The sequence below is a fragment of the Drosophila mauritiana genome, chromosome 3L (genome assembly GCF_004382145.1).
Source record: "Drosophila mauritiana strain mau12 chromosome 3L, ASM438214v1, whole genome shotgun sequence".
NCBI lineage: Eukaryota > Metazoa > Arthropoda > Insecta > Diptera > Drosophilidae > Drosophila > Drosophila mauritiana.
Genome location: NC_046669.1, coordinates 9,497,930 through 9,522,283, shown reverse-complemented (window position 1 = coordinate 9,522,283; position 24,354 = coordinate 9,497,930). Strand labels below are relative to the sequence as shown.

At 42.1% G+C, this 24,354-nt stretch overlaps 2 protein-coding genes across 15 annotated transcripts; one reads left to right on the top strand and one right to left on the bottom strand.

The window, feature by feature from the left end:
- Window positions 1-8: 8 nt before the first annotated feature.
- LOC117140900 (altered inheritance of mitochondria protein 3) lies at window positions 9-20,354 on the bottom strand. 14 transcript variants are annotated; one of them, XM_033304071.1, is made up of 9 exons: window positions 17,908-18,204; window positions 13,752-14,233; window positions 9,558-9,652; window positions 6,297-9,398; window positions 3,497-3,648; window positions 2,863-3,285; window positions 1,636-2,116; window positions 1,449-1,576; window positions 9-1,387 (listed from the first exon to the last, which is right to left on the bottom strand). In XM_033304071.1, exons 2-9 carry the CDS (start codon window positions 13,868-13,870, stop codon window positions 1,298-1,300), a joined length of 4,590 nt encoding a protein of 1,529 aa, XP_033159962.1. In that variant the 5' UTR covers window positions 13,871-14,233; window positions 17,908-18,204; the 3' UTR covers window positions 9-1,297. The 14 variants fall into 14 exon arrangements, with proteins under 14 accessions (XP_033159962.1, XP_033159955.1, XP_033159948.1 ...); XM_033304064.1 differs by lacking the exons at window positions 6,297-9,398; window positions 17,908-18,204 and adding an exon at window positions 20,339-20,354 and having other exon boundaries at window positions 9-1,390; window positions 13,752-14,031; XM_033304057.1 differs by lacking the exon at window positions 6,297-9,398 and having other exon boundaries at window positions 9-1,390; window positions 17,908-18,190.
- Window positions 10,300-10,846, top strand: LOC117140902 (probable insulin-like peptide 5). Its single transcript, XM_033304072.1, has 2 exons — window positions 10,300-10,502; window positions 10,571-10,846. Exons 1-2 carry the CDS (start codon window positions 10,340-10,342, stop codon window positions 10,732-10,734), a joined length of 327 nt encoding a protein of 108 aa, XP_033159963.1. The 5' UTR covers window positions 10,300-10,339; the 3' UTR covers window positions 10,735-10,846.
- Window positions 20,355-24,354: the final 4,000 nt, after the last annotated feature.

The window sequence follows — 24,354 nt, the reverse complement described above, 5'->3', positions numbered from 1 at the left end:
CTTCGAAATAGTTCTTCTCGTCGCGAGTAATCAAAACTTGCCGTTTATTTAGTTTCTCATTTCATATTAGTTATACATCGTAGTGTAGTTGCGTATAGACATGGCTGGTCATAGTAATTGGTAAAGTCTGAGAGTTGTTGGCCCGTCCTCGACCTCGCCCCGGCCTCATCCCCGCTCCATACGCCAAGATCCGGGCCCTGAGTCCGCGGCTGCTCGTCCAGCAGGCAAAGGCATCCTCATATTATTGCCTGGGGTCAGCGGGCGGACTAAAGGGCCGACCTCGGGCGTCTGGTAGGGGGACTAATGGGGCCTTATAGGGGTGGCATGATCCGAACGAGCGCGTTGCATTTCATATCCTTGAATGACATTTTCCGAACTCACAGATTTGTTTCGGCGCGGTCGCCTGGTCTCTTGTATAACTTACTTATAGCGGGATATTTGACGGTTTTTTATAATTTGCAGTTTAACAATTTCAAGGTAAATATATATATATGTGCATATAGTAAAGATATAAGCAAAAAGCATGCAAACTCAAACAATAAACATTGAGAAACCCGTGCGAGCGGCTCCAAAGGATGTGCCACGATATCGGGGAACTCATGGTTCGCCCAGTGGATTCCTTGAGCTCATCGCTGCACGGGATCTGCGTTAAATAGAATATGCTCACAATAAATAGTTTAGTAGTGCTCTTACATCTAAGACAAGGTTCAATCTCATTATCATTTTTCCGTCTTGGGTCGCATCGTTTCCATTTTTTCATTTGCTAGTTAATAGTTTAACAATCATCTTAGAATCTAGCACTATATAGCATACAGCTTATAGTTCTGGTCTCCAATCTAAGCCATACTATATGCACATGCTCCAAATATGTGTATATAGTATGGGTGCATGGAGAGTTTCGTTATCCATCGCCCCGTTTGGCAGCTTGGATCAGGGTTCCAAGCCCACGAATCATCATTAGTATTATCTCGAGTGGATGCAATCTGATCGTGGGATCAGCGAGCATATATTTATACGGATAATAGTGAAGATGATTCACGGGTTGGTGTCACACCTGCTGTAGTATTGCATTCACCTATCATGGGTTCGTTTCGTAATATATGTATAGTATATATGGCGTCGTTAGTGGTCATTTAAGATTAGTATAACAATTGTATATATCCTATAGATAGATTGGTTCGTTAGTGTTTCGTTTTAGTAACATATACATTGATCGTTTTCAGTATTATTATGAAGTGGGTTCCATTGAATTTTATGCTGTTGTTGTTCTTGGCATCTGAATGAGTCTTTCCCAAACTTAGCCGAAAATGTGCTGGGTGCCCGGAGGCACCTTGTAGCTGGGATAGCCATTGTTCAACTGGTGCTTGGCAAAGAAGGGTGTGTAGTCCTGCTATTACACATATGCATTAATATCGGATTGATGTGGATCTTAATCGGCTATATCCTACCCGGTTGACTCTCCTGGGACGGCAGACGGGGCCCAACGCCAACTGGCGTCGTTCCTCGTTCTCGCGAGCCGCGGCCTCCTTGTACTCCGGTGGTGGCCACTTCAAATCTCCGCGCAATTTGCTGCCTCCTGGAATAATAAAATCGAAGTTAACTATAAGTTAACTAATTTAAGGAGATCCAAATTACCCTGATAACTGACGGCGGCTGGCTGCGAAGTGTAGACTGGCGCAGGCTTCTGGCTGACTGGAGCCTCCTTGCGCAGGGTGATGATGCCGGGACTGGCGCCCCGGTAGCTATCCTGGCCAGCGTAGGCTCCCGGATACTGCTGCTGCTGCTGCTGTTGTTGCTGCTGCTGCAGATCAGTCTGATCCTGCGAGTAGGGCAACTGGGGCTGCGAATAAGAATTGTATGGGGGTTGAGCATAGGTCGAGCCACCATTTTGCTGTGGGTAATAGGATGGCTGTTGCTGCTGCTGTTGCTGTTGGTACGGTGAAGCCTGGTACGATGGCTGCTGCTGCTGCTGCTGCTGCGGCTGGTTCCACTGTGGTGGCTGATAGGGCGCCTGAGCCTGCGATTGAGGCTGATACTGCTGCTGCTGTTGCCACTGTGCTGCAGGCTGCTGCTGCTGGCCATCGTAAGACGGAGCACCGTACTGCTGCTGCTGCTGCTGAGATTCAACCGGTGGTGCAGTGGTGCATTGGTGCATTGGTGCAGTGGTGCAGTGGTGCAGTGGTGTTTGGTGGTGCCAACATGCATGTTCGACATGGGTTTCGATCACAGGTTATGATTTAAATTCGTAGATGGGTGGTGTTTGTTGGTTGGGAGGTGCATACGACACATTCACATTGGATGTAGATACAATAGATCGAATATGTTGGAGATAGAGATAGACAGAAGACCATAGTTAGAGGATGGGAGGTTGAGTTTCGAGTTAAGTATTGGATAAGTTTAGGCGCAGTTTACAGCTGAAAGTCGCAGAGAAAGAAGCAAATGCCATTAAAGCCATGGGTTAAGTGAGTATTTGCCTAAGAACAGGAGTTAGTTCAGATTTCGCAAAAGTTACTAACAAATTTTTGATTTTTAAGACGACATTACATTTAATATTCTTTAAATATGCATAATAAGCTTGATTTTAAAGGGTAATATTAAGTTTAGTAGAGAATGCTAGTTTAGGAAGTGTATAAAATGGAAAGTATGGTTATCCTAAGGTTCAGCCTTAAGTACAAATAAATACTTATTAGTCTAATAAGAGAGAGTAATGTTTAGTAAGTGTTTCAGAAGGGAGTTTAGTATTTGTTCTAGATAGAAGGAGATCAACGTTGGCAGGAGACATAGACGATCGCAGCCGCAGTGCAATATGTAGCTTCACTTCGCTTAGCCAAAAGTTGGGATCCAACCCGACCAAGACAGTACCTGCGGCTGCTGCTGCTGGTAGGATCCCTGGAACGGGGGATAGGCTCCATTGCCGGCGGTGAATTCACTGCGTGACTTGGGCTGCGGAGCACCAATGTGTTTCCAGCCACCACCCACATTGTTCACTGCCTGCAGCGGCTCCTGCGGATAGTTGGACTGATAGTTAGTCTGGTATGGATAACCGCTGGGATCGGTTGCGGGAGCTGGAGATGGAGCTGGAACCTGGACGGGTTCCCTCGAGCGCTGCCGACCGAACTGCGCCTGTGTGTACTGCACAGGCTGTTGCTGCTGCTGCTCCTGATGCGGATAACTATCTGGGTACTGGTTGGTGGGGTAGGCGGTGCTGGTGGGTTGTGGTGCCGATGGGTAGGCATTTTGTGGTGGTTGGGTGGTGCGTGGCTGGACGTTGTTATAAATGGGACCCTGCAAGTTGTCAGTGTGGTTAGGCTGGGAAATGGGAGTGCGGAGTTGGGTCTCCAAATGCTATGTACATGGCGTTTAATGCCCCACCGGGATGAGATACAAATTGTGTCAGTGGCGGATACAATTATATTTACACTCGACGCACACGAAACTTGACTATATGTATATACAATTCATTGGTTTCAATTGAGCACTTGGGCTGGCAATTTACCTGAGGTGGAGCGGCAGCTGCTGCTGTGGGGGCGTGGGCCTGCGGATAGTAGCCTCCGGCACCGGGAGCCGGACTCTGCGTCTGCGGCTGGGGGGTGAACTCCCGGATGATCCGCTCCTCGGAGGCCGGTGGCCAGGCCACACGCTTGTAGCCTGAATCAATGAGAGCAAAAATAAAAAAATAGTTAACGATAAATACTCGGAATTCTTTCGATGATGATGCAGCTGCTCGGCGCAGCTGCCGTGCAATAACATTCAACAAAATGCGGCCAAAACGTGGGCGTCACTATAACCTTGGATGCCGCACTGCGTCCCAGTGCTAGCGAAACAATTTGAAAATGATTTAAGCCAATTAAAATTATAGCCAATGTGGAATAGCAATGTGCGAACACAAAGGAGGCGGAAAGGGGGCGGGGCCGGTCGGTGGGAATGGTGGGACTGGTGGGGATGGCGGTGCCGATTCTGCAAATCATACACGGCTGTCATTGCATCTAAATTTAGACGATGAGAACGAGCCGAAAGCTAAGAATTTGACATTACTCATGGGGTGACGAGGATGTCGTCGCTGTACTTGCAACATGTTGCTGCTGCATTGGCAACATTTGTTTGCTCGAAATCGTTTCGTGGGGATCGGGGCGATATATTGCTATATACATGCACATATGGGGGTGGTGTGAAAATGGTGTGTGTGTGTTTACCCTCCAGATTTTTGTAGTTTTCGTTGATGATTTTCCACTGAGCGACCATGGTTATATGTATATTGCTCTCTACTCGCGTATCTCTATCTATTTGGCTATCTATCTATATGGCCGATCGGGCCTTTGCGTAAGAATAAAAATATTCTCGTATAGATATCAAAAATAACAAATACACTTATATGCCAAGATGTATATGTTTGTTTTTTGCGGCTATTTTTTGACTTGTCCGCTCGCCGAAAGTCGAGAAGAGCGTTATATAATCCCGAGGTGCAATCAATTGAATTCGATATTTGGAGAGTCTGTTGATCAGGAACACCACGACTTCGACTTGGATTTGATCTGATTTATGGCTAAGATTTTTTTAGGCTCGGAGCGCGTTTTCGTTTATCCTTCGGATCGATATCGTTGAAAATTTCGAAATAAAATAATGATTCGGCAAAACACGGCGATTGAATTTGTTTTTGGTTTCTTTTTATTCAATTTCGATTTGATTCGGTTCGATTCGCGTGCGTTTGCCCAATTTAATTTCTATTTTCTATTATAGCTATTGGCTATTTCTATTTGCTAATTCGTTGATCGTTCGCGCTGCGATATGTTTGCCTTCGATGTATGCTACTAAGTGAGGAGCCAGAGAAATGCAGAGGAAATTATTGTTAGCCAGCGCCAAGATGTAGAAACATTGGCACTCGTGTGGGTTCCAACCCACACATTCGGCACACACTCGACTTTCGTATCTGTATCTTTCAGCTGTAGCTGAATCTGAATCTGAATCCGCGAGATACGCGAAAGTAAAGACTTCTCCGAGAGCGGCAGCAACTCAGAGATATCATCAGATGGGTATATTCCGCGAGGATCTGCTAAGTATGCTGATCTTGATCGGGTTGGATCCCTTACCATACCCACCTCCCCATCAAGCTGATCACATTGTTTACACACCTTCGATTTTTGTGTGATTTGTGGGCCCCACCTTGAAATACTTATCATCGTGCCCACTCCCTCACTCGCGGCAGAATATCTCAAGGTGTTTGCCGCAGCTATCTATATCTTTAATTCTATATATATATATATAGAGTGGGGGATATATGCGCATACTTGCGGCTCTTTGCCCAGTTCTATATAGGATGCCCAAGTAGGTTGGATGACTGTTTATTGTTATGCCGATTTGTTATGCCTGGGCGGCAAATCAAGTGGGCGCACCACACGTCCATCCATCTTGCGGATATAGCCTGATCCCGGCCAACTAACTATCTATCATCTATCTTGTGGCCAAAGCAGATATAAGTAGTTTTGTGACTCAAAAGCCAGCGAGTCGTTGGCTAAATTTAAACGGCTGTCACTTTGGGCGAACTAAAACAAATCTGTTTTTAAACGTATTCACACAGGTGTACACGGCAAAAGTTGGCTCATTAAAATTATTAGCAAGCTTGTAACTCATATGTGTGTCTGCCATATCAGCCATCGAAATAATCCCTACACTCGCAATTATTTGATATAATAGGCATGGTTTGCTCGTTAGCAACGCAACAAATTCGTTTTGACCGTCAAACGTCACAGATAAATACGAAAAATTGTACCTTCACAATATCTAGTTGCCACACAAAGAGTCATTTAATTTGTGCATGCATGACAATTAGTTTTGGCTACAAACGAGCCTGTTGTTTACATATAAACCATACAGACTCAACATACATTTGAAATATGTTTATGCGCACAAAGGTATAAATTACTTAAAGGGACTACGAATTCTAATATCGAATTATTGACTGTTTCAACTGAGCAGAAAATGTCTGGCAAAATACCTAGTTAATTAAAACATTCATTGGTCCCGAATATATATATCTGTGATATATGTCTGCTCATAAAGTCAGCAATATAATTCGAAAATAGACGCTGTGATCTGTCTGCAAAGCATATATAAGCTGAAGAAAAATGAAATTTAAAAGAAAAATATCAATAGCGAGGAAATTTGAAATTCGCATAATCCCTAAAAGCCCAAGGTCTCTAAGTCTACTGAGTCACTGAAAAGAAGAACACTGAATCATGTGGAAGAATCCCTTGGATCACACATAATGGGATACACAAATCGGTGGGGATGTCACGCACCTTCAATACCCAGATATGGACGTGGTGATACATTATCGAACGATCGGTTAACGCCGAAATCTCGCTGCACCTCGTCGAAGGAGGCCAGGGATTTGAACTTGTGCTGCTCCTCCGCCGGCTCGAGACTTGGGAATTCGAAGGGCGAGGGCTGTGCCGCAGAACGGGGCGTGGACGGGGGCGTGGACGGGGGCGTGGCAGCCAGCATTGACGAGGATGCCGACATGCTTTGCTGCAGTGGCTCCGTGGCCGTTTTCACCAGGAGTCCAATATTGTGGCCTTCGAGCTGCGGCACATGCGTGAATTTCGCCGGCAGATTAACGGGCGATGGCGGAGCTTTCGTCTGGACGGGATTGAGGGCATAGGGAGAGCTGGAGCGCTGTGGAGCTTCTATGAGTGGAGCAGGATATTTGCGAGATGGCAACGGACTGGGCGAACGACTACGCTCCCATGTTACTTCCGTTTCCGGTTTCTGAAGGGCCAAATGCCTGGGTGGAGGAGGTGGCGGCGGCGGCGACGATGGAGGCGGAGATTCTGTCGCTGGTGTGGTCACAATCTCCACGAAACTTCGCTGACGTTGCAGTTTCTCCGGTGGCACATTCTCCTTGGCCGACTGCATATCCTCCCAGGAGATCTGCCGCGAGATGTACGGACTCCGTATCTCATAGGTGGCTTTGTAGTTCTTCAAGGGTTCGTTGTGCAGATTGGCAATCCGCCACTGATCGGCTTTGTTAAGTTTGCCCCAGGTGTTTGGTGAGCAGCGCATTTCATCACAAACTGGGCAGTAGACTGAGGAGTCTCCATGGCCGCAGGATCTGTCCGTTTCCTCCACTGCCGCATCTGCTGTGGCTTCACTAGCTCCCAAATCTCTTTTAATATCTTTTTGGATAGCTGGTTTGTCTTCCAGCAACTCATCTTTGGAAGGTGATACCGCCTTGGCATCCTTTTTTATATCCTTTTGAACATCCAGATTGGTAAGTGCTTTCTCCTCTCCTTCAAGTACCTTTTTACCTCCCCTTAATCCTTTTTTGGCCAGCTGCTCCTCTATTGCTTTTCTCAACTCAGTTTTGGGCAGCACCTCCTCGCTATTTACCACCTGCTCCTCTTTGCACTCCTCGAACTCCTTTTTGGCCAACTGCTCATAGTTGGCAATTACATCCGATACGTGTCTGTACTCCATGTCCGCGTCCTGTTCCTCGTCCTTGATGATTACGTGCTCCGCTTCAGAGACAGCTGGCGTTGTCCGGAGTTCTACGTGCATGAGTTTCGCGGGCTCCGATTTTTGCTCCAGTGCCACTGCTATCTTATGCAGATCATCCAGAGCCCGCTCCACAATGGGCACGTTTTCGGTAAGAGATTCCTCCTCCGCCTCCGCCTCGGCATCGGCATCCTCCTTAATCTCTTTGGAAAGCCTTTTGGGTAATCCAGCTGCCCGGGTGTAAATCTGGCGGAGTATCGCCTGCAATGGGCTTTCCACGGCCAAAACGGGTGACTGGCGATGGGCGAAGATGTCCCAGGCTTCGTTGGACGCCGAACTGAGGGGTCTGGCGGGTAGGGCTGGTGGTGGTGGCGGAGGAGGTGGCGGTGGAGTTGCTGTTTCTGTTGGTGGTATTGGTGCCGGAGTTGATACTGGTGTGGTCCGAGCGCTCCTTTGCAGCGCCTGTTTGGCATTCTCCATATAGGCATCGATTTGGAGCAGGTGCTCCGCTATGGATTGCTGGATGTGGGCATACTTAGCCTCCAGCTGGGCAATTTCAACATGTGCCTCATGCTGCTTCTCCGTTGTGGTCTCCAGACTGTAGATGCGTCCCTGTCTTTTCGTCTGATTTTCCTTAGCCTGCGAATCCTGGCCAGACTTGGATCGCATTATCGGCGAAGGCAAGGGCGGTGGAACTGGAGTGGTTGGCGTACTGCTCGATTGCCGTTGGAGCAACTTAATCCCACCGGTGGCACTCACATAGGTGGGACTCTCGGTTTGGGGCTGGATATCCTCCATCTCCTGGTGATCCTGCAGATACGAACAGGCGTCGTCGTAGATCTGCTGGGCACTCAGCTTGAGCTGGTCCGCCGATGCCTCCACGCGAATGGGCACAATGCGAGTGTTGGCCAACGGACTTGGATTCGTATTCACCGGACTGATGCTCCCATTTGTGGCCAAAGCCAAAGCCATCTGCTGCTGCTGCTTAACTGCCACGTTGTCAATTACCATTCGCCCTGCTGTCTTCGCTTGATTGAGATTCGCGGCAGCTGGCGACACCGGTGTCGGTGGCAGCGGCAAGGTCTCCAAATCCACATCTTGACCAGAATTGGGCTCATCCTCGCTGTCGCCGTCGTGGCCATATGAGATCTTCACCTCAGTGGCCAGTTTTATGCACCGACGTTGGACTTTTGGCTTTGAGGTTCTCGGCTTAGGTGGCGGCAATTCCGGAGCACCCACTGTCCGTTTCCGGGAGCGGCTACGATCCAGGGAATGAGCCTGCCTCTTGTATCTTGGCCTATATGGAGTGATTTGAGTGGGCAGAGTTGGGGTGGTGGACCTTTTGTGGGCCAATTGCTCGTAGTACTCACATCGCGGAGCCACCAAACCCAAATCCACATCGGCTGCCTTGGTCTCTGGAGCGGAAAAGCCTTTCGAAACGGGAGTTTGATGGAAAACCTCCGCCAGGTCGCGTTCTTCGGTGACCTTTTGGGGCGTTTTCGATCTCTCTTTGGAGCCACCATCGCGTCGTCGCTGCTCTCTCACTTCTTTGGCGGTGGGTTCGATAACCAGGGTGGGACTCTGGAACTTCTCCCTTAAAGCCTCAATACTGTGCGATGGACTGCAGGAGATCTGATGGCTCTGTTCGGGATTGATGGATGGTTGATCCTGCTCAGCCGGAGGCCAGCTGTGATCCCGTTTGAGCAGATGCCTCTTGGTGGCAAGACGGTTGATTTTCAGCACAGTGTCCCGATCGATAGTGATGTCCTGCTGGTGACTGAGATAGTCTGTTTTGATCTGGTTGAGCAGCTGCTGGTGCAGCGTGTGATGCAGTGCATCCACATCGCCTCGCTGACGCGGTCGGCTCTGCCTTTCAGTGGGGTAGAAATCTTTGTGGGGGAAGTCCCCTTAATTTATTTAAATTTATCTGTAAGAAACACTAATATTGGACGAGCACTGGGACTGGAGTTGGCTGTTTTGTTGAATGATTCTACACTGTTTCTTTTTGTCTCGGCAACATAAAATAAACGCGCACAGACAAAAATCCAAAAAAAGGTATAACTTACCACATTTGGCTTGTTGTTCTTCCTCTTCGACGGCGCGCAGAACGGCCGAGTTGGCCAAGTTCAGGGGCTTCGTTATTTGGTCGTCGACTTCAATCCTAAAAAATAACGTATAAAAACAATGTAATTAGTCAAATCAGTGCCAATCGTATAATGAATTAGGTAAAATTTCAAATTTCGCGGCAAGTACTGCTTGTGTGTGCTACACTGCTTCGCCTGCTTGCAAGCAGTTGGCGCCAAATTTAAATTTATTTTTAAACATGCTCGCAGGCATGTGTTCGATGGCTATGCGTTCTTTTGACAATAGTTTTAGATTTATACATATGAAAAGGCAAAAATATAAATAAATATATAAAAATACGACTTCACTTTCTTAGATATACAATACATACATTACTCTTTTCATATTTAACTTTTGAATACAAATCACGTATTTACAAACTAATGATCGCATGCACTTTTTGCACGATAAGCCAATTAAACTTATTGAAAATGAAAGCCCTTCTAACTAAAACTTTACACATTTTGGTTTCTGTTATTATATATAGATTCCGCCACCCCTAGGTGCATCCGATTAAGCGAAAGTTACGCTAATCCATGGGCATAAATTAATGATAGCACCCTGCGATGTCCTGACATTGAAAATTAGCAAGCACGCTCCGGCCCACGCTGACCCCAAAAGACTAATCCAATCTGACAGGTGAAAGTGCGCCGGCGGATATAAAAATGGCTGACAGCGGCGGAAACTGCACCACATCCTATCCAGCAGCAGTTCCAGCTAGTCAATGATGTTCCGCTCCGTGATCCCAGTGCTCCTGCTCCTGATCCCGCTCCTGCTATCCGCCCAGGCCGCAAACTCGTTGCGGGCTTGTGGCCCAGCATTGATGGACATGCTGAGGGTGGCCTGTCCCAACGGATTCAATTCGATGTTCGCCAAACGAGGCACCTGTATGTATCGGCTGCTTTTTGGGGTTTGGGGTTACCAAACGGCACGAACTCACTTATTTTACTTGCAGTGGGCCTATTCGATTATGAGGACCACTTGGCGGATCTGGATAGCTCCGAATCTCACCACATGAACTCACTGTCGAGCATTCGGCGCGATTTTCGCGGTGTTGTCGACTCCTGTTGCCGCAAATCGTGTTCCTTGTCCACGTTGAGGGCATACTGCGACTCCTAAAAATGCTGCGATACCTGGGCCATCAGTTTACATACATAATTATATGCGACATGTTACATAAAAGTATTAAGTATAAACTATATGCACGGCTTTGAAACATGAAAGTAAAATAAACAAGCGCAATTCGAAATATCGATTTTTTAATTGCTTCAAACAGTGGAGAAGCGGAGTAAATTTAAAATATTATTTATATTTTTATAATATTTTTGTTTTTATAAATTATTTTTAGCCTTTAAAAGTTTTACAAACAGATACATTAAATGTTTGGCAAAAGAACAATATGAACAATTTTAAACACACTTTGATATATCCAAATTCTATTATAACAATGTTTATTTTTTCCATACGAAAATATGCTCCTTTGAGCGGAAGGAAAAGCGAATTTTGATTTAAATCGCAGCAAGTTGGGTGGAAATTTTGCACACAAACAAAACTATGCCTTTCGCTTGCCTGGCGATTTTCTTTAAGCTGGCGAAAAGAGTTTTCAGCTTTAATTATAATTTGCTTGAAATGTTTTGCCTTCAACGCATCATCTTAATCTGGCCGAAATGTTTTGCCTCTACAAAACGAGATAACAAACAGAAATATTTAAGCTAAGAAAATGTGCCTGCTGAGATAAGACCTTAAAGAATTTATGGACGACAAAGTTCGGAGATAATCGCCAAGCTTTAAGCTTTTCCGGCAATTTAAGACGAACGTCAGCTATTCCTCATTAGATCCGACATTGACCTTTTAGCTGGGAACATTCGAAAAGAAATCACTCACATCTGTCGGCCTCAACTTTAATTAGTTGATTAATTTGAAGGAATTGTAAACATTGTGACAACCTCATTCGCCGCAGGCCCATGTTGGCTCAAATATAAAGATAGATAGATAGACATTCAATTCATTGAATTTTGATAGAGATTTTGCTCAAATATTTGCCCAAATATCCACTTAGTGGCGTGCGCTTAATTAACAGCACAGCTTTTAATTATTTTCTGTTCGAAATTTGATTGGTTAATTTTCCGATTTCCCTGTGATTCACCGATGGGCAGAAAGTCAAGAGATGCCTCACTACTTTTTTGGCTAGACGCCTGCCGCTTGTTTGTTGACATTGTTTTAGTTGTTCTTTTTTTTCGACTCGATTCTGTTGCATTAAATCGGTGCACTAATGCTAAACTGGGTGACTCATCGACTGGCTGACGTCTTGAATTATTTTTAATCACTTTACACGCGCAGAAATTAATTGGTAATTTCGGATAGCTTAATGTATGGAAGATCATTATCAACTTATATATAGAACTTTATTTCTAAAGGTAACAATATTGTTAGTATCATATCAAGTAAACTATCTTCTGGATTTTTATCCAAACGGATTCAATTTAATCCTATAACCTTCCGATTATTTCAAACAATATTTTAATTGCATATTTTGTAAACAATGCCACACTGTTTAATATTATCACAATAAGAGTCCCTAAAAGTTTTATCCATATCCATTCTATCAAACTAATATTCGAAAATATTAGTTGTGTATTTAAGTCAGCTGTAAACATTCTAAGATCAAGCTCTGGCATCCCAACTGCTCCTTTTTGCTTGTTCACACTTGACTGGCGTTATATAAAATGTATCTTTTGGGTTGCTCCCGCTACACGTACATTTTATTTTCGAAGTTTCAACTTGGTCGAAGCCTTGGCTCAGCTGTTTTTGGGAAAAGTTGCTCCCTAATTCGGGAAAACACGTTACGCACACTCACGCTCGCGAATATGCGATTGAAAGTTTTGAGTTTTAAGTTTTCAGTTGTCAGCTTATAGTTTTCAGTTTTTGGGCTCTGGTAATTAAATTTCAAAGACTCCGTTGCAGTTGAACACGTTTTGTCGCACGCATAGTCACCGAATAACTGAAAGCCACTTAAAGTTTTTTGCTCACCAGAGCAGATCACCACTATATCTATCTGGCGGATCGTATCTGATCGTTTTGTCGACTAGAGGTGAGGTGAGGTGCGACTGAGGCCGGTTTATTCAAACAACAATGCCAGCGATAAATGTACGTATGTGTACGTATGTGGAGGCACTAAGATGAGATGGTGTTATTGTTGTGGCGACAACAGCATCAGCTACAAATGAATCTCGAGTCGGAAAAGCATCGCTGAGATACGCGTCGCCGTGTGTTGCCTGTAAAGCTTTTTGGTAATTACAATTAAACGTCAAAGCATTTAATTGTAGGCGCTGTTCGTGTTGTTTTTGCCGCCATCGTGTTTTTGAGTATCTGTGTGCCACAGCAACAAATTGCCAGCAGTTGCAGTTGCAGTCGCTGCCTCAGTCGACGCTGCAGTCGCGCTGCGATGCACAAAGTGAGGGGCACACCCCCTCTAAATCCCCTCCCCTGTTTGCCCACTAATTAATGTGTTTTGTGCACCTGTTTTGTGGCAGCGGATTTTGTATCTGTCAAAATAGAACAGCCAGCAAAGGAGGCTTTCAGTGGAGCTTGTGTTACCAACGCATTTCCAGGGCTTTGAAGAATAAAAAAAGGTCATTAGAGTTCCTCTCAAGTATCATGTATCTTTGAACTAAAATGGGACTCTTATAAGAAAATATCTATTATTTAAAACATAACTATTTTAATTAAACTTTTCTGGATAAAAGATCGTTTTAAAAAACTGGAGTCTTAAGTAAAATAAAATTTTATAATTATTATCTTTTGGAATTGGTTTAAGATTAGTTTAAAACAATGACTTAAAGATATATATATGCTATTAAGCGCTTGCAACGGCTGGTTTTAAATCGCCTCGATGACCCTAAAAAGTGAACAGAAATTCCGCTAGGGAATATGTATCCCGGCTAAGAGAAAAGAAAACGCACCTACCCCACCGACCATTTTGCGAGCATTTTCCCCCAGCTGGCTGCTTTCATCTATTTTATGAAATTATGCATTTAAATGTATGATAATCATTTCGCTTGGGCAAACAAGCTCTATTTTCTTTTTCTTATTTTTAATCATTTCCCCCCTCCAACCCCCACCGCCCCGTTACTTACCCCTCGCCGCCGAAGGCTTTCAGCTCGCGGTTCAAGGTGGCCTTCACGTTCTCCTGGGAATAGAGGCCCATGGGCGAGTTGAACTGCTTGTGCACCAGCTTCCGTTGTAGGGCGGCCATTTTGTATGGATGTTTTTGGTTGTTTCCTTTCTGGACTGCTTCTTCCTGCGGAGTTGCGAGTTGCTTCTTGGGGAAGTGTTTAACTTCGGTTGCTTGTTGGCTGGCCTTTGTTTGCCTCGAAGCTTCTCTGTCGTCGGCTACTGCTTCGAATGTCTTTGGGTCTTTGGAAGTTTTTCAAAAATATTGTTGATAAAAAATATTTTTTAAAATCCTCCACGCGACTTAGTTCCGCTTAACGGGTTTCTTTTGTTGTTCTTCTTTGCTGGCGGTATGTGGGCGAATTCGGAAAAAAGGAATCCTAAGCACTTTCCCCTACTTCAGTTGGTCTTAATGTTAATCGTTAAATGTCGGTCGTTGTTCGTTCTGTAATTGAAATGCAAAATAACACTGAATGAGATAATGAGGTAAGTGAAAACTTAATTTGAAAAGGGTTGGCAATAATGTGATTAAGTTTCAATGGCAGCGTTTAATTAATTCTTAAACAAGCTGGTCATAAAAGCTAATTGGCCGAGTAGTAATTGAGTTCCTTATACTGGCATAAGAAGTGTTATATTTTTATTAAACTATGAAATTAAAAATCATTTATTCAATCATGTAATTTGCCAGGCAAAAGATGTTCAACAAATTGGCTGTCTATAAGGCAAGCATATTTAATTTGTTTAACATAATTAATTTAAGTGTTAACACTTAATTAAAAACCTGCAAATGTAATGTACAAATGCCATATAAAACAATTCGCCTGTATTATTTAATAACGACCGAAGCACGTTTATTTGCCATTTCTGTTAACCTTGTATAACTTATCACTAAATTCTCCTATAAATATATGTGAACGTCTAATTATAAACACAAAACAAAAACGGGGAGAATCAAACAAGTATTTGAAACAAGAGCAAAATAATTTTAAAAATATTTCCAGCAGCACCAGAACTTCAATGTCAACGGTCTATATATAACACTTTATTGCCATCAAAAACTGTAGCTATACATATATAGATTTTATAGTTAAAAGTCGTTCAATTGCAAACTTGAATCAATTGCCATCGGCTAAAACCAAATTCATTTTGATTTTACAGCTGTTGCTAACAAATTACAATTGTGGAATTTCGTACGAACTATCGAAAATATGCAAAACGGCACGTATAGTATTTATTTTTCCAATTTCCTGAGACACTCACTCACTACTGTCACATTTAGAAATGTATCTTAAACTAATTTGAGCACCGCCTGGCTGGGCAAAACAAAAAGTATTTTATCTTTTCCTGTGTGTGTGTGTTCATCAGACGATTTTGTTTGTCTTGCTATTTTGTGCGTTGGCCTAAAAATAGAGCCAAAAATATTGAAATGTGCTCATTTTTTTTTTTTTTGCCACACTCATATTTTCCACACACACTCGAATATCGGCGCCTTCTCTCTCGAAGTCTCTATTTTGAAATTGAAATTCCCGCCTTGTGTGTCACCTCAAATAAAATTAGCAACTGGGAGGAAGAGATACCATTATTTAGATTTGCGTCATTTCGAGGGAAGCGTATGAAAATCATAGGGTATGTACCCATTCTATATGGAAAATGCAATAAAAGATACTTGAAATTATCGTAATGAAGTATTTTTGTGTTTGCAGGCATTTTATGCCGTTTAATTGCTTCTGGTTGCTGCTTTGCTGTTGCATGTTGCTGCTGTTGCTGCTGCTGTTGCTGCTGTTTGTGTTGCAGCTGCCACAGCTGCTGCCCCCGTAAGCACGCAATATTCATTCTGGCTGGGCCAACGGAAGCGGACCAAGAATCGCACAAATTAATCAACATTTAATAAAATATTATGCAAATTACACACAAAAGGCAGGAAGGCAGCGCAATACGGCGTGAGAGAAAAGAGCGCCAGCAGCAGCAACAAGAGCTTGCCACTTGATGTCCCAATTAAAGTTTAACGCAAAACTCACACAAACTCACACATACACACCCACAGCACACACACACGGAGGCACACAAACAGGTGCGTGCTGCAACTCTGTACTTAGCACACGAATTGTAAGGGAATTTGCATAAAAAATTCCTGCAAAAAAAAAACTGTTTCAAAAAATGAACAAAATGAGCAAGAGCTTTTAACCCTGTGCCATATGCCAGCCCACACAATTTGGAGCAACGCTTTCAATACCCTTTCCTTAGCACAAAGGAATGAATAAATGTGTACATTTAAATTAAAACAGAGTTGCCGAGTTGCAGCGTTGCAGTGCCGAGAGTTTTTCACATCATTTGTTTGACGTTATGAAATTGTAGTGGCCTCTTGAACGCCAGCGATGGGAAGTCAATGTGGAAAATTGAATGTTTCGCTTTTAAAATAATATGGCCCCAGCAACAGAGCAGTCAATCAGCCAATATGTCACATGGCACTGCCTTGAGCCAAATTTTTAAATAATATTTGTCTGCAATTACTCAATATTTTAGAGGTAGCTGAAACGTATATATTTCAACGTGCGATTTGCTTTTGAAAATTTATGCAACTAAGCCTAAGGGATTTGGTATTTGAATTTTAAATAAAAGAGATAACTAATAAATGCCATAAAACATATAATAATAATACAAATTATTTAATTTTTGGATCAAATACATAAACTAATCATATTTTTTATGCAAAATTTATTTTCATCCAATATAGTCTTTAGCTATGTACTAAAAATATAAGTAATAGAATGATTGATATTTTAAGGCATATTTTTAATCAGCAAGTAACACTTGTATGTGAGGCTGTAAATATTTCAAAACCATGACTTGATTGAATTTTCTTTCCTTTAAAAAATTCTCTATAAATTGCTGGCAAATTTTAGTGTGTCCTGCTTTTCAATCCATTAATTACTAAAATTTAAGTGGCATTCTTCAGGTGAGAGTGTAGCATCTTCACCACAACCCAATTAACATCTACGAGTATCCCCTGTTCATTTTTCAGTGTCTTTATTTTGGCATCGACATCATTATCATCGCTGGCATAGCCATCGGTTCGACTCCATGGCATTTGTGTGTGTGTGTGGGCGTGTCTGTCAAATTTGAGAGTGCTATATAAACTATAATCGTGGCTAAATGTGTGCGTGTGTGCACACATACGTGTGCATTGGAATCAGGTGCAAATATTGTTAGATTTTCGTCGAGGCGAGGCATCTCGCAAATCTGGTTGTCTACGCATATGTATGTCCATATGTGTGTGGATCTCGAGGATTTCACATTCACATCCTCGTCCGTATCCACATCCCAAATCCCGAAACTGGATGAAAGCTGTTGATTTAGCCAGCCATGTTTTTGCTGATTTCATTATTAAAATACAGCAGCATTGTGCTGCGACGACTGCTCTCGATTTTGTTGAATTGCTTGAATATTTTATGCGGCCGCCACACAAACACAGAAATATTTAAACAAGCGGCTGCAATTTGATCATTCAATATTGAACACCTGAAGAATTTTCGCACTTGTAATTGAGTGACAAAAACAAATTTCAATCTAAATATTTGAGGCTGCAAGATTGAAGTGATTTATTTATTAAATTATTTGGCAAAACTAGAAACTGTTAATTATATTTTTAACGCAGGCGTTTATTAGGTTAACTATTCTAAGATTTCAATTTGATATTACAAAAAAAGTATCCATAAAGAATATCTATAAATATATTTTTATTTTTATGAAGAATGAACAATTTCAAGCATATTTCCTGCAATTTAAAAATACTAAGAAAAATTCCATGGATATTATTTATGATTTCTGGAGCATATCTTTTAACAAATTATAAATCAGATTTCATTTTCGTTTCGTAAATAGCTGAAATGTTTCTGCAAAATTGGCTTAAAAACTCGAGCAATTTCCAGCTCATTTGTTTTCGGTGCAAGCCACTTGTTTTTAGTTTAGAAGTAGGTGGTTGGGCTTTGCACTTAAGCACACTAATGTTCACCAAATAAACACACACACACGCACACTGGTCTGGCTTAAGTGTAAGCACACATACACACACACACTGGGGGAAAATTCGTATTTATTTGGTTTAATGTGGGTGCTTACCGTTTGTAACAATTTGGCGCTGCTTAATCCAAAAATAACGCCATCCAATTGCTAGAGTTGCCTTCAGAGTGCTGCCCGGAATTTCGGCCACTTTGCCGCCCCCGCCCCCGCCCCGCTGCACTTTCTTATTGCACTTTCACCTTGCCCAACCCACCCCCTGTCATTATGAGTGCGTGTGGGTGAGTATCTGTGTGCAGGGTTTTTGGATTATTGAGGAGCGCGAAAGCGAAGGCGAACGCGTCCGCCGAAAACCGGCGTTTTGTAAGCGCACCATCGGCCAACTGAAACTGAAACTGAAAATGAAACAGCAACAGAAGCGAAGCAGCGGCGAAAACGCTCAACTTTACGCAATGATCATCGGCGGCGGCGCCTTTGCTTTCCTTTGGCTTTTCATTTTCATTTTTATTCGTATTTTCATTTCGCTTTTGTTGTATTCCGTTTCATCAGTCTACATTTTCACATCTTTGGCAGCGACGCAGAAGAGGAAGCAGCAGCTGCTGCGGATCGCCGGAATGTATCTGTATCCACGGGCGAGCGAATGCGTGGACGCAGATACAATCTGGCACACTGGCTGCCAAAATATGGTGCATTGTTGTGAGATATATACGTATAAAACTGTTCTTAAATTATATTTTTGTATTAAATGCTCCTTTTGCAAGCAAATGTTCAAGGCGAAATGCTAAGCCATTAAGAGCAATATAAAAGGTTAATAGTTCTAAGAAATTTAGCAATTTTAATGCGGTGCTTTCTATTAAAATTAAAAAATAATATTTCACAGACGGATTACTACTATTACTACTTGTAATACTGTAGAATCACTGCACACCTATATTTATTATAATTTAATAATGATACGTTTTCCAAAACGAAACAGAAGTATTAAGCAATTTAATTAGCACTTTAAATGTTGTCAAATTTATATTAAAATATCATTTAAAAGGCATTTATTTATCTGCATTAATTATGAATACATCAAATAAATAATGTCAAAGAGTTGTAGTCAAAAATTGCAAGAATGTACATCGGCTAAACTTATTGATATATTTGCAGCCAGAGAACGAGAGTTCAATTAATTAAAATGATTTATTTTTCAAAAGCCGAACCGCTTACGCATTTGCACATATGGATGAGTGACTTTTATTACCTAATTAACAATAATGATGGCATTAAATTAAAATACATTGAAGCGCATTTGGCAGATATTCAAAGCATCGACATCAGAATTACCACCTTGAGTTCTTAAATTGAAGACAAAGCGGATTACAGTGCAGGAAAGCTCAAAAGCTAGGCAATGGGTATGAAAATGTGTCCAAAATACCCACAAATTTTCGATGCTGATTCATTGCAGGAACACCTTTTTCCAACCGCCACTGTAAGTTGGCCACATATTTAGACCGCTTTTTGCCCACCCGCCAGCAAGAACAACAAATAAACCAAATAGTTTAAAAAAAAATTAAGAAAAAAATAGGAGAGCGCCAGAAAAAATGAATTATATATGTATAAAAAATATTCGGTCGCCGTCGATGAGCGACAAGATGGAGACAGCGGCAGCGAAAGATGGATAGATACATTTGTATCTGTAGCTATAGATTGTATATGCAGGCTATATGGCCCGACTATTACAGCATTTTTACTGCCGCACCCCTCATTTCCCCCCTCCCCCCGCAACATAACACGGCACGTCTCTAATATTCTATTTTTGAGCGTAGTTCTTGGTTTTTCTTTAATTTTATTTATTTGATTTTTGTTCTGGCTTTCCACGTCCTCGCCAGCGATGTCAACATTTTTACCCTCCGGACTTTTATATTTCTTTTCTTTTTTTGTATTTTTGGTAAGCGATTTTCCCCCCGTACCATGAAAATAGCACAAAGAAAGAGTCCATATAGAAATCGAGGGGAAATGGGTAAGAAATACGCTTAAAATGCCATTTAATTGTTTCACTTGCAGCAAAATGGTTTTTCAGTATTTTTGTGTTTCAGTTTTCAGTTTTTGGTTTTGTGCTTTCTGGCTTTTTGGTTTTTCTCGCGGTTGAAGTTGATTTTATTTTGCCAGCCTTTACGGCTCCACTTTTTAATTGTGCTTTAAATGCTAATTAGCTTTGGTGTGTGTGTGTGTGTGTGCTGGAAGCAAATGCAATGGACATTTATATATATACATATATATATAAAATATATATCTCTTTGGTTTTCCTTTAATGCATTTTATTTAATTAATTTTTGATGGCTCATTCGCGGCGGGGAGTTTTTCATATTTTTTGCATTGTTCGCCACTATTTGCAGGTGACACATTTTCTGGCATTTATTTTTGGGTTTTCTGGTGCAGCACGCACACACACACTCATGCACCCACACACACACACAAATTACACTCTGTATGCCCACACACAAAGAGGTGCACCTGTCGCCGATGCACTGGCGTTGCACTGACGTACCGTACCGGACTCGAAATTCGGACTCGGGATTGTCGGCACACTCGGAACTAGGAGCTGGCTGATGTGGTGACCACGTTCGCGACCACGGTGCGAATTATTATTGTTACTCGCCGCTCAACGAAAGTCGCTGCTAGCGCTGCTGCTGTCGACGGAAAAGTTCGCGAAAGCAGCAAAAGTTGCTCTTGCTCTAGTTGCCTTTTAATAATATATTTTCATATTCATGGAAAATCGCTGATGATGACACCCCATCGGGGTGTATCTTTGTGTGTGCGGCACCCAGCCCAATCCTCCCGCTTGGCCAAAAAGCATAGTACGCCCACTCACACCCGATTATAAATTAGCCACGGACATTGGGCTAATCACATATGCCCCCTGTTCCACTCGCCGAAGCCAACAGGAAAATAAGGAAAAGAGCACTTCAAGCCAAGAAGCGCTAGTGGAAAAGCGATAAATATTCAGCACCAACACACACACATACACACATGCAGACACACAGTGGCATGTGTGCTAAACCAGCTAATTAACAAGAAAACAACGATTCCGATATATGTAGTACATTTCTTACCCACCTATTCACACGCACACGATCTCAATTTTATATGCATGTTCCTCTAAATATTAAACGTTTATTTTTGGATTTTTGGAAAGCCATTGAAAACGTTTTCAATGCCCTGCAAACAGACCGGGTTATATCGACTAGATGCATGGTTCAGTTTATTTAAGTTTCATATTTTTTCATTGCATACTTTCGGCAGCGCCGACAAGCTGGGCTTAAATTGGATTTCTATTTGCAGTTGATTGAAGTGAAACCGCACACAATTGAAATTGCTGCACAGAGGCGAAAATCTTGCTCATATATTTGTTTTGCAAATATCGTAAGGTAGTGTTCATTTACTTAATACAATTTAACAAGAAAATAAACAATAAACTACGTGCATATTACACTAAGATAGAATTTTAATCTGATAGCGTTTTTTATAAAAATAGCTTACCCCTATGATTAAGTACTTTACTTTTTTAATATGATTAAATAAGCAATAATAATAAGTATTGTTTATAGATGTAATGAAAAGTAATGTAAATAATGTTCTGCTCATACTTTTAAGAAAGCTTTTCTGATGATAATTAAGTTAAGATTGAAATGTATCCTAATTGTTTAATAAATTGTAAGTAACATGGCCTTTTCTTAAATGTTTATTTAAGTAATATTATAGCACGCATTTTTTCCCAGTGTGATATTCGAGCACGGCGTCTGTTAACACACGTTTCGATATTTGTTCGTTATCCCGCTCATTGTTTGTGCGTTGAGTATTTATACCCGTGTCTAGTAGTGAAAAAAGGGTATACTATATTCATTGAAAAGCATGTAACAGGTAAAAGGACTCTGGCGGGATCTCTGGCAGTAGGATCCTGCGGCACCCCGGAGGGAATCTGCATCTGGCCTCGATTCAGGAGCTATAAAAGCTAGAGAGATTGAGTTTATTTCCATATTTTGCCACGCCCACAAACCGCCCAATACTGCTACGCCCACACTTTTGAAAAATGTTATAATATTTTTTCATTTTTTTAAATAGCTTCTAAAAATCTCCTTCGCACTTTCACCATCTGAGTAACGATGAGTATCTGATAGTCGGGTACCTCAACTATGACATTCTCTCTTGTTTTATTTTTCATCTGCTTATATTTTTGGAAATTTTGTTTTGCCATCAAGAGCAGCGGCAGCAGGATCGTCAGAATCAGCAACTTAGCGCTGTTATATTGTTGTGCCCAGCTATTTCACAAGTTCATGTGCTTTCGGTGCGCTCAAGCACAACAATTAGTGCATTCAGTGTGTTCTCGCCATTGCTCACCTGTGCACCGCCCACCTGTACCGCCCACTTACCAGCCCCCTGCAACCCCTCGCTCCTGCGCCTGTCAGCGAAATTTAACCCATGCACAAAAAGCTCCGCTGCAGAGCACCTGACAGGCAACTAAGCTGCCTGTATTTCACGCTAGAAAGCCAGCAAAAAATAATATGTTTAATGTTTGTGAATGATTAATGGCACATTAGAATTGAAATTGTTTTTGGCTACGGCAGCAGCAGCGGCAGCAGAAGCAGCAGCAGCAAAAGAATCTGAATCTGAATCCGAATCCAAACCCGAATCCGTATCCGTATCCGAATCCAAAGCGCAGCGAAGCAGTGTATATATTGCTATAATGTGCAAATATTTATAATCCCCAGACCCCGCCCCCGCCCCCAAACTGTATGGTATGTGCTCTTGGCTGCTGCTACTACTCGTACTACCTGAGTGGAACAGGTGAGTGTTTATAATGTATCGCATATGCATGGCCAAGTGCGGAAAAGAGGCAAAAACCAGGCAGAAGATACACAGAAATCGAGTGAGTATGTGCCCATATAATGTAGTGCCCCGTACACCAAACGAAAATATATTCAAAAATATTTTCAATTTACTATGAATCGAGTACATATTTCCATCAATAAGTTGTATGAGTTGGTTATACTCTCTTTACATGGAATTTGATAATGAACAATATTATAATCATAGCCATTTGTAAGCTTGTACTTTAAAATTTATTATGCATACTTTTAATGAATAAAGGCCATAATAGCATTTCATGGAATACCTCTTCGCTGGAATTTTGCTGAGTATTGTAATTTATTCAAAATCCTTTTCGATACTCACAAGGTTTCCATTGTGAGTCATTAGGGAACCACATTTCGTTCCGTGTATTGTATATTCGCATTTTGCGATACCATCTCCCCGAGTATTTGCTTAGTCGTGTGTATTATTTCGGCTGCCAAGTTCCGTTCGGCTGTTCATGTCCTTGGGGTCCCCAATGCGTTATGATGGAACATGGAAGATGGAAGAGCGGCCCCCAGCCGATGCCGGCAAACCCCAATTCAAGTTAAAATCCAAACGAACTTTGCCAAATTGCAAAAGCCGCAAAACCAAAACATTTCGTCGCCTGCTGTTGAAGTTCCATCGAGTGGCCCCAAGGAGCGCTGATGGTGTGCGGGGTCCAGAGCAACACGCCTCCCCTCCCCCCAAGAAAGATATAGAGTAGCTCCAACTCACCTCCCCCCTCAGACACCAACTGCTGCTCAAAGAGTTGGCAGAATTTCTTAATAAACTTTAATGACTGCGGGTGTTCCGGCATGTGTTTGTCACTTTGGCTCCGGGTGGGTGCAAGTGCAACTTTGATGGACTCGGGTTACCTGTGGACTCGGTGCTTTTCTAGCCACAACTGGTGGCTCCCGGCTCCACGGGGTCGAAACAACAAACTGTTTAATTTGGCAGTTGGCTGATGTGCGCTACTTGTTAACCAAAAGCGTTTGTCTTCGCTACGCTTTCCGCAACATTTGAATATTAAATAAGTTGCCAGCATATAGGATAAATAATAACTTTGTTGTTATTAAAAACATGTCCAACAAATTGTTGGCCAAAATTAATAAGCTGCCAGCAATATGTATTAAAAAATATAAGCATAACTGTGGCAAACTAGTTATTGGCAAATATTTAATTTATCCCCAAATATTCATATCCCAAATATATTATTCAAAATAAATAAGAAAATATATTTATGTATTTTTATTGAACCAACAATGAATTTGTTAATTGCATGCTTGTGTTATATGTATTACAAAATCGTTCCCTCATATTCGTTTAACTAGTTGCATCTATTATTCCATTTTTTATGCAAACAATTGCGCATTGTTTTGGTTTATTCAGACAAATTAAATGTACATAAATATAATTGAAACTTAAAAGCTGTTTTAAATTAAATGTTTGATATTAAATTTGATAAATCTACTTGTTGCATACTTACTAACGTATCTACCCTTTTTCTCTACAAGTGAAGGGTATAATTTAGGTAAAATCAATCTCTCTTCAGGTGGCAATACTTTGGCTTTGGCCATCACCTGCTGCCTCAAATTAAGCAATGACTTATCGGCCGAATACTTTAAACTCCCCCCGGTGGTTTGGGCCAAGTTGTGAAAACTAACAGCCAGGCCT

What these genes read in the sequence shown, in the direction of transcription:
- LOC117140902 (XM_033304072.1), top strand. Translation starts at nt 10,340, where the DNA reads ATGATGTTCCGCTCCGTGATCCCAGTGCTCCTGCTCCTGATCCCGCTC. An exon ending in GTTCGCCAAACGAGGCACCT is followed by an intron (nt 10,503 to 10,570) that starts GTATGTATCGGC and finishes TTTTACTTGCAG; the next exon opens with TGGGCCTATTCGATTATGAG.
- LOC117140900 (XM_033304071.1), bottom strand. Translation starts at nt 13,870, where the DNA reads ATGGCCGCCCTACAACGGAAGCTGGTGCACAAGCAGTTCAACTCGCCC. An exon ending in AGAACAACAAGCCAAATGTG is followed by an intron (nt 9,399 to 9,557) that starts GTAAGTTATACC and finishes AAATAAATTAAG; the next exon opens with GGGACTTCCCCCACAAAGAT. An exon ending in AGCCGCCGTCAGTTATCAGG is followed by an intron (nt 1,577 to 1,635) that starts GTAATTTGGATC and finishes TTATTATTCCAG; the next exon opens with GAGGCAGCAAATTGCGCGGA.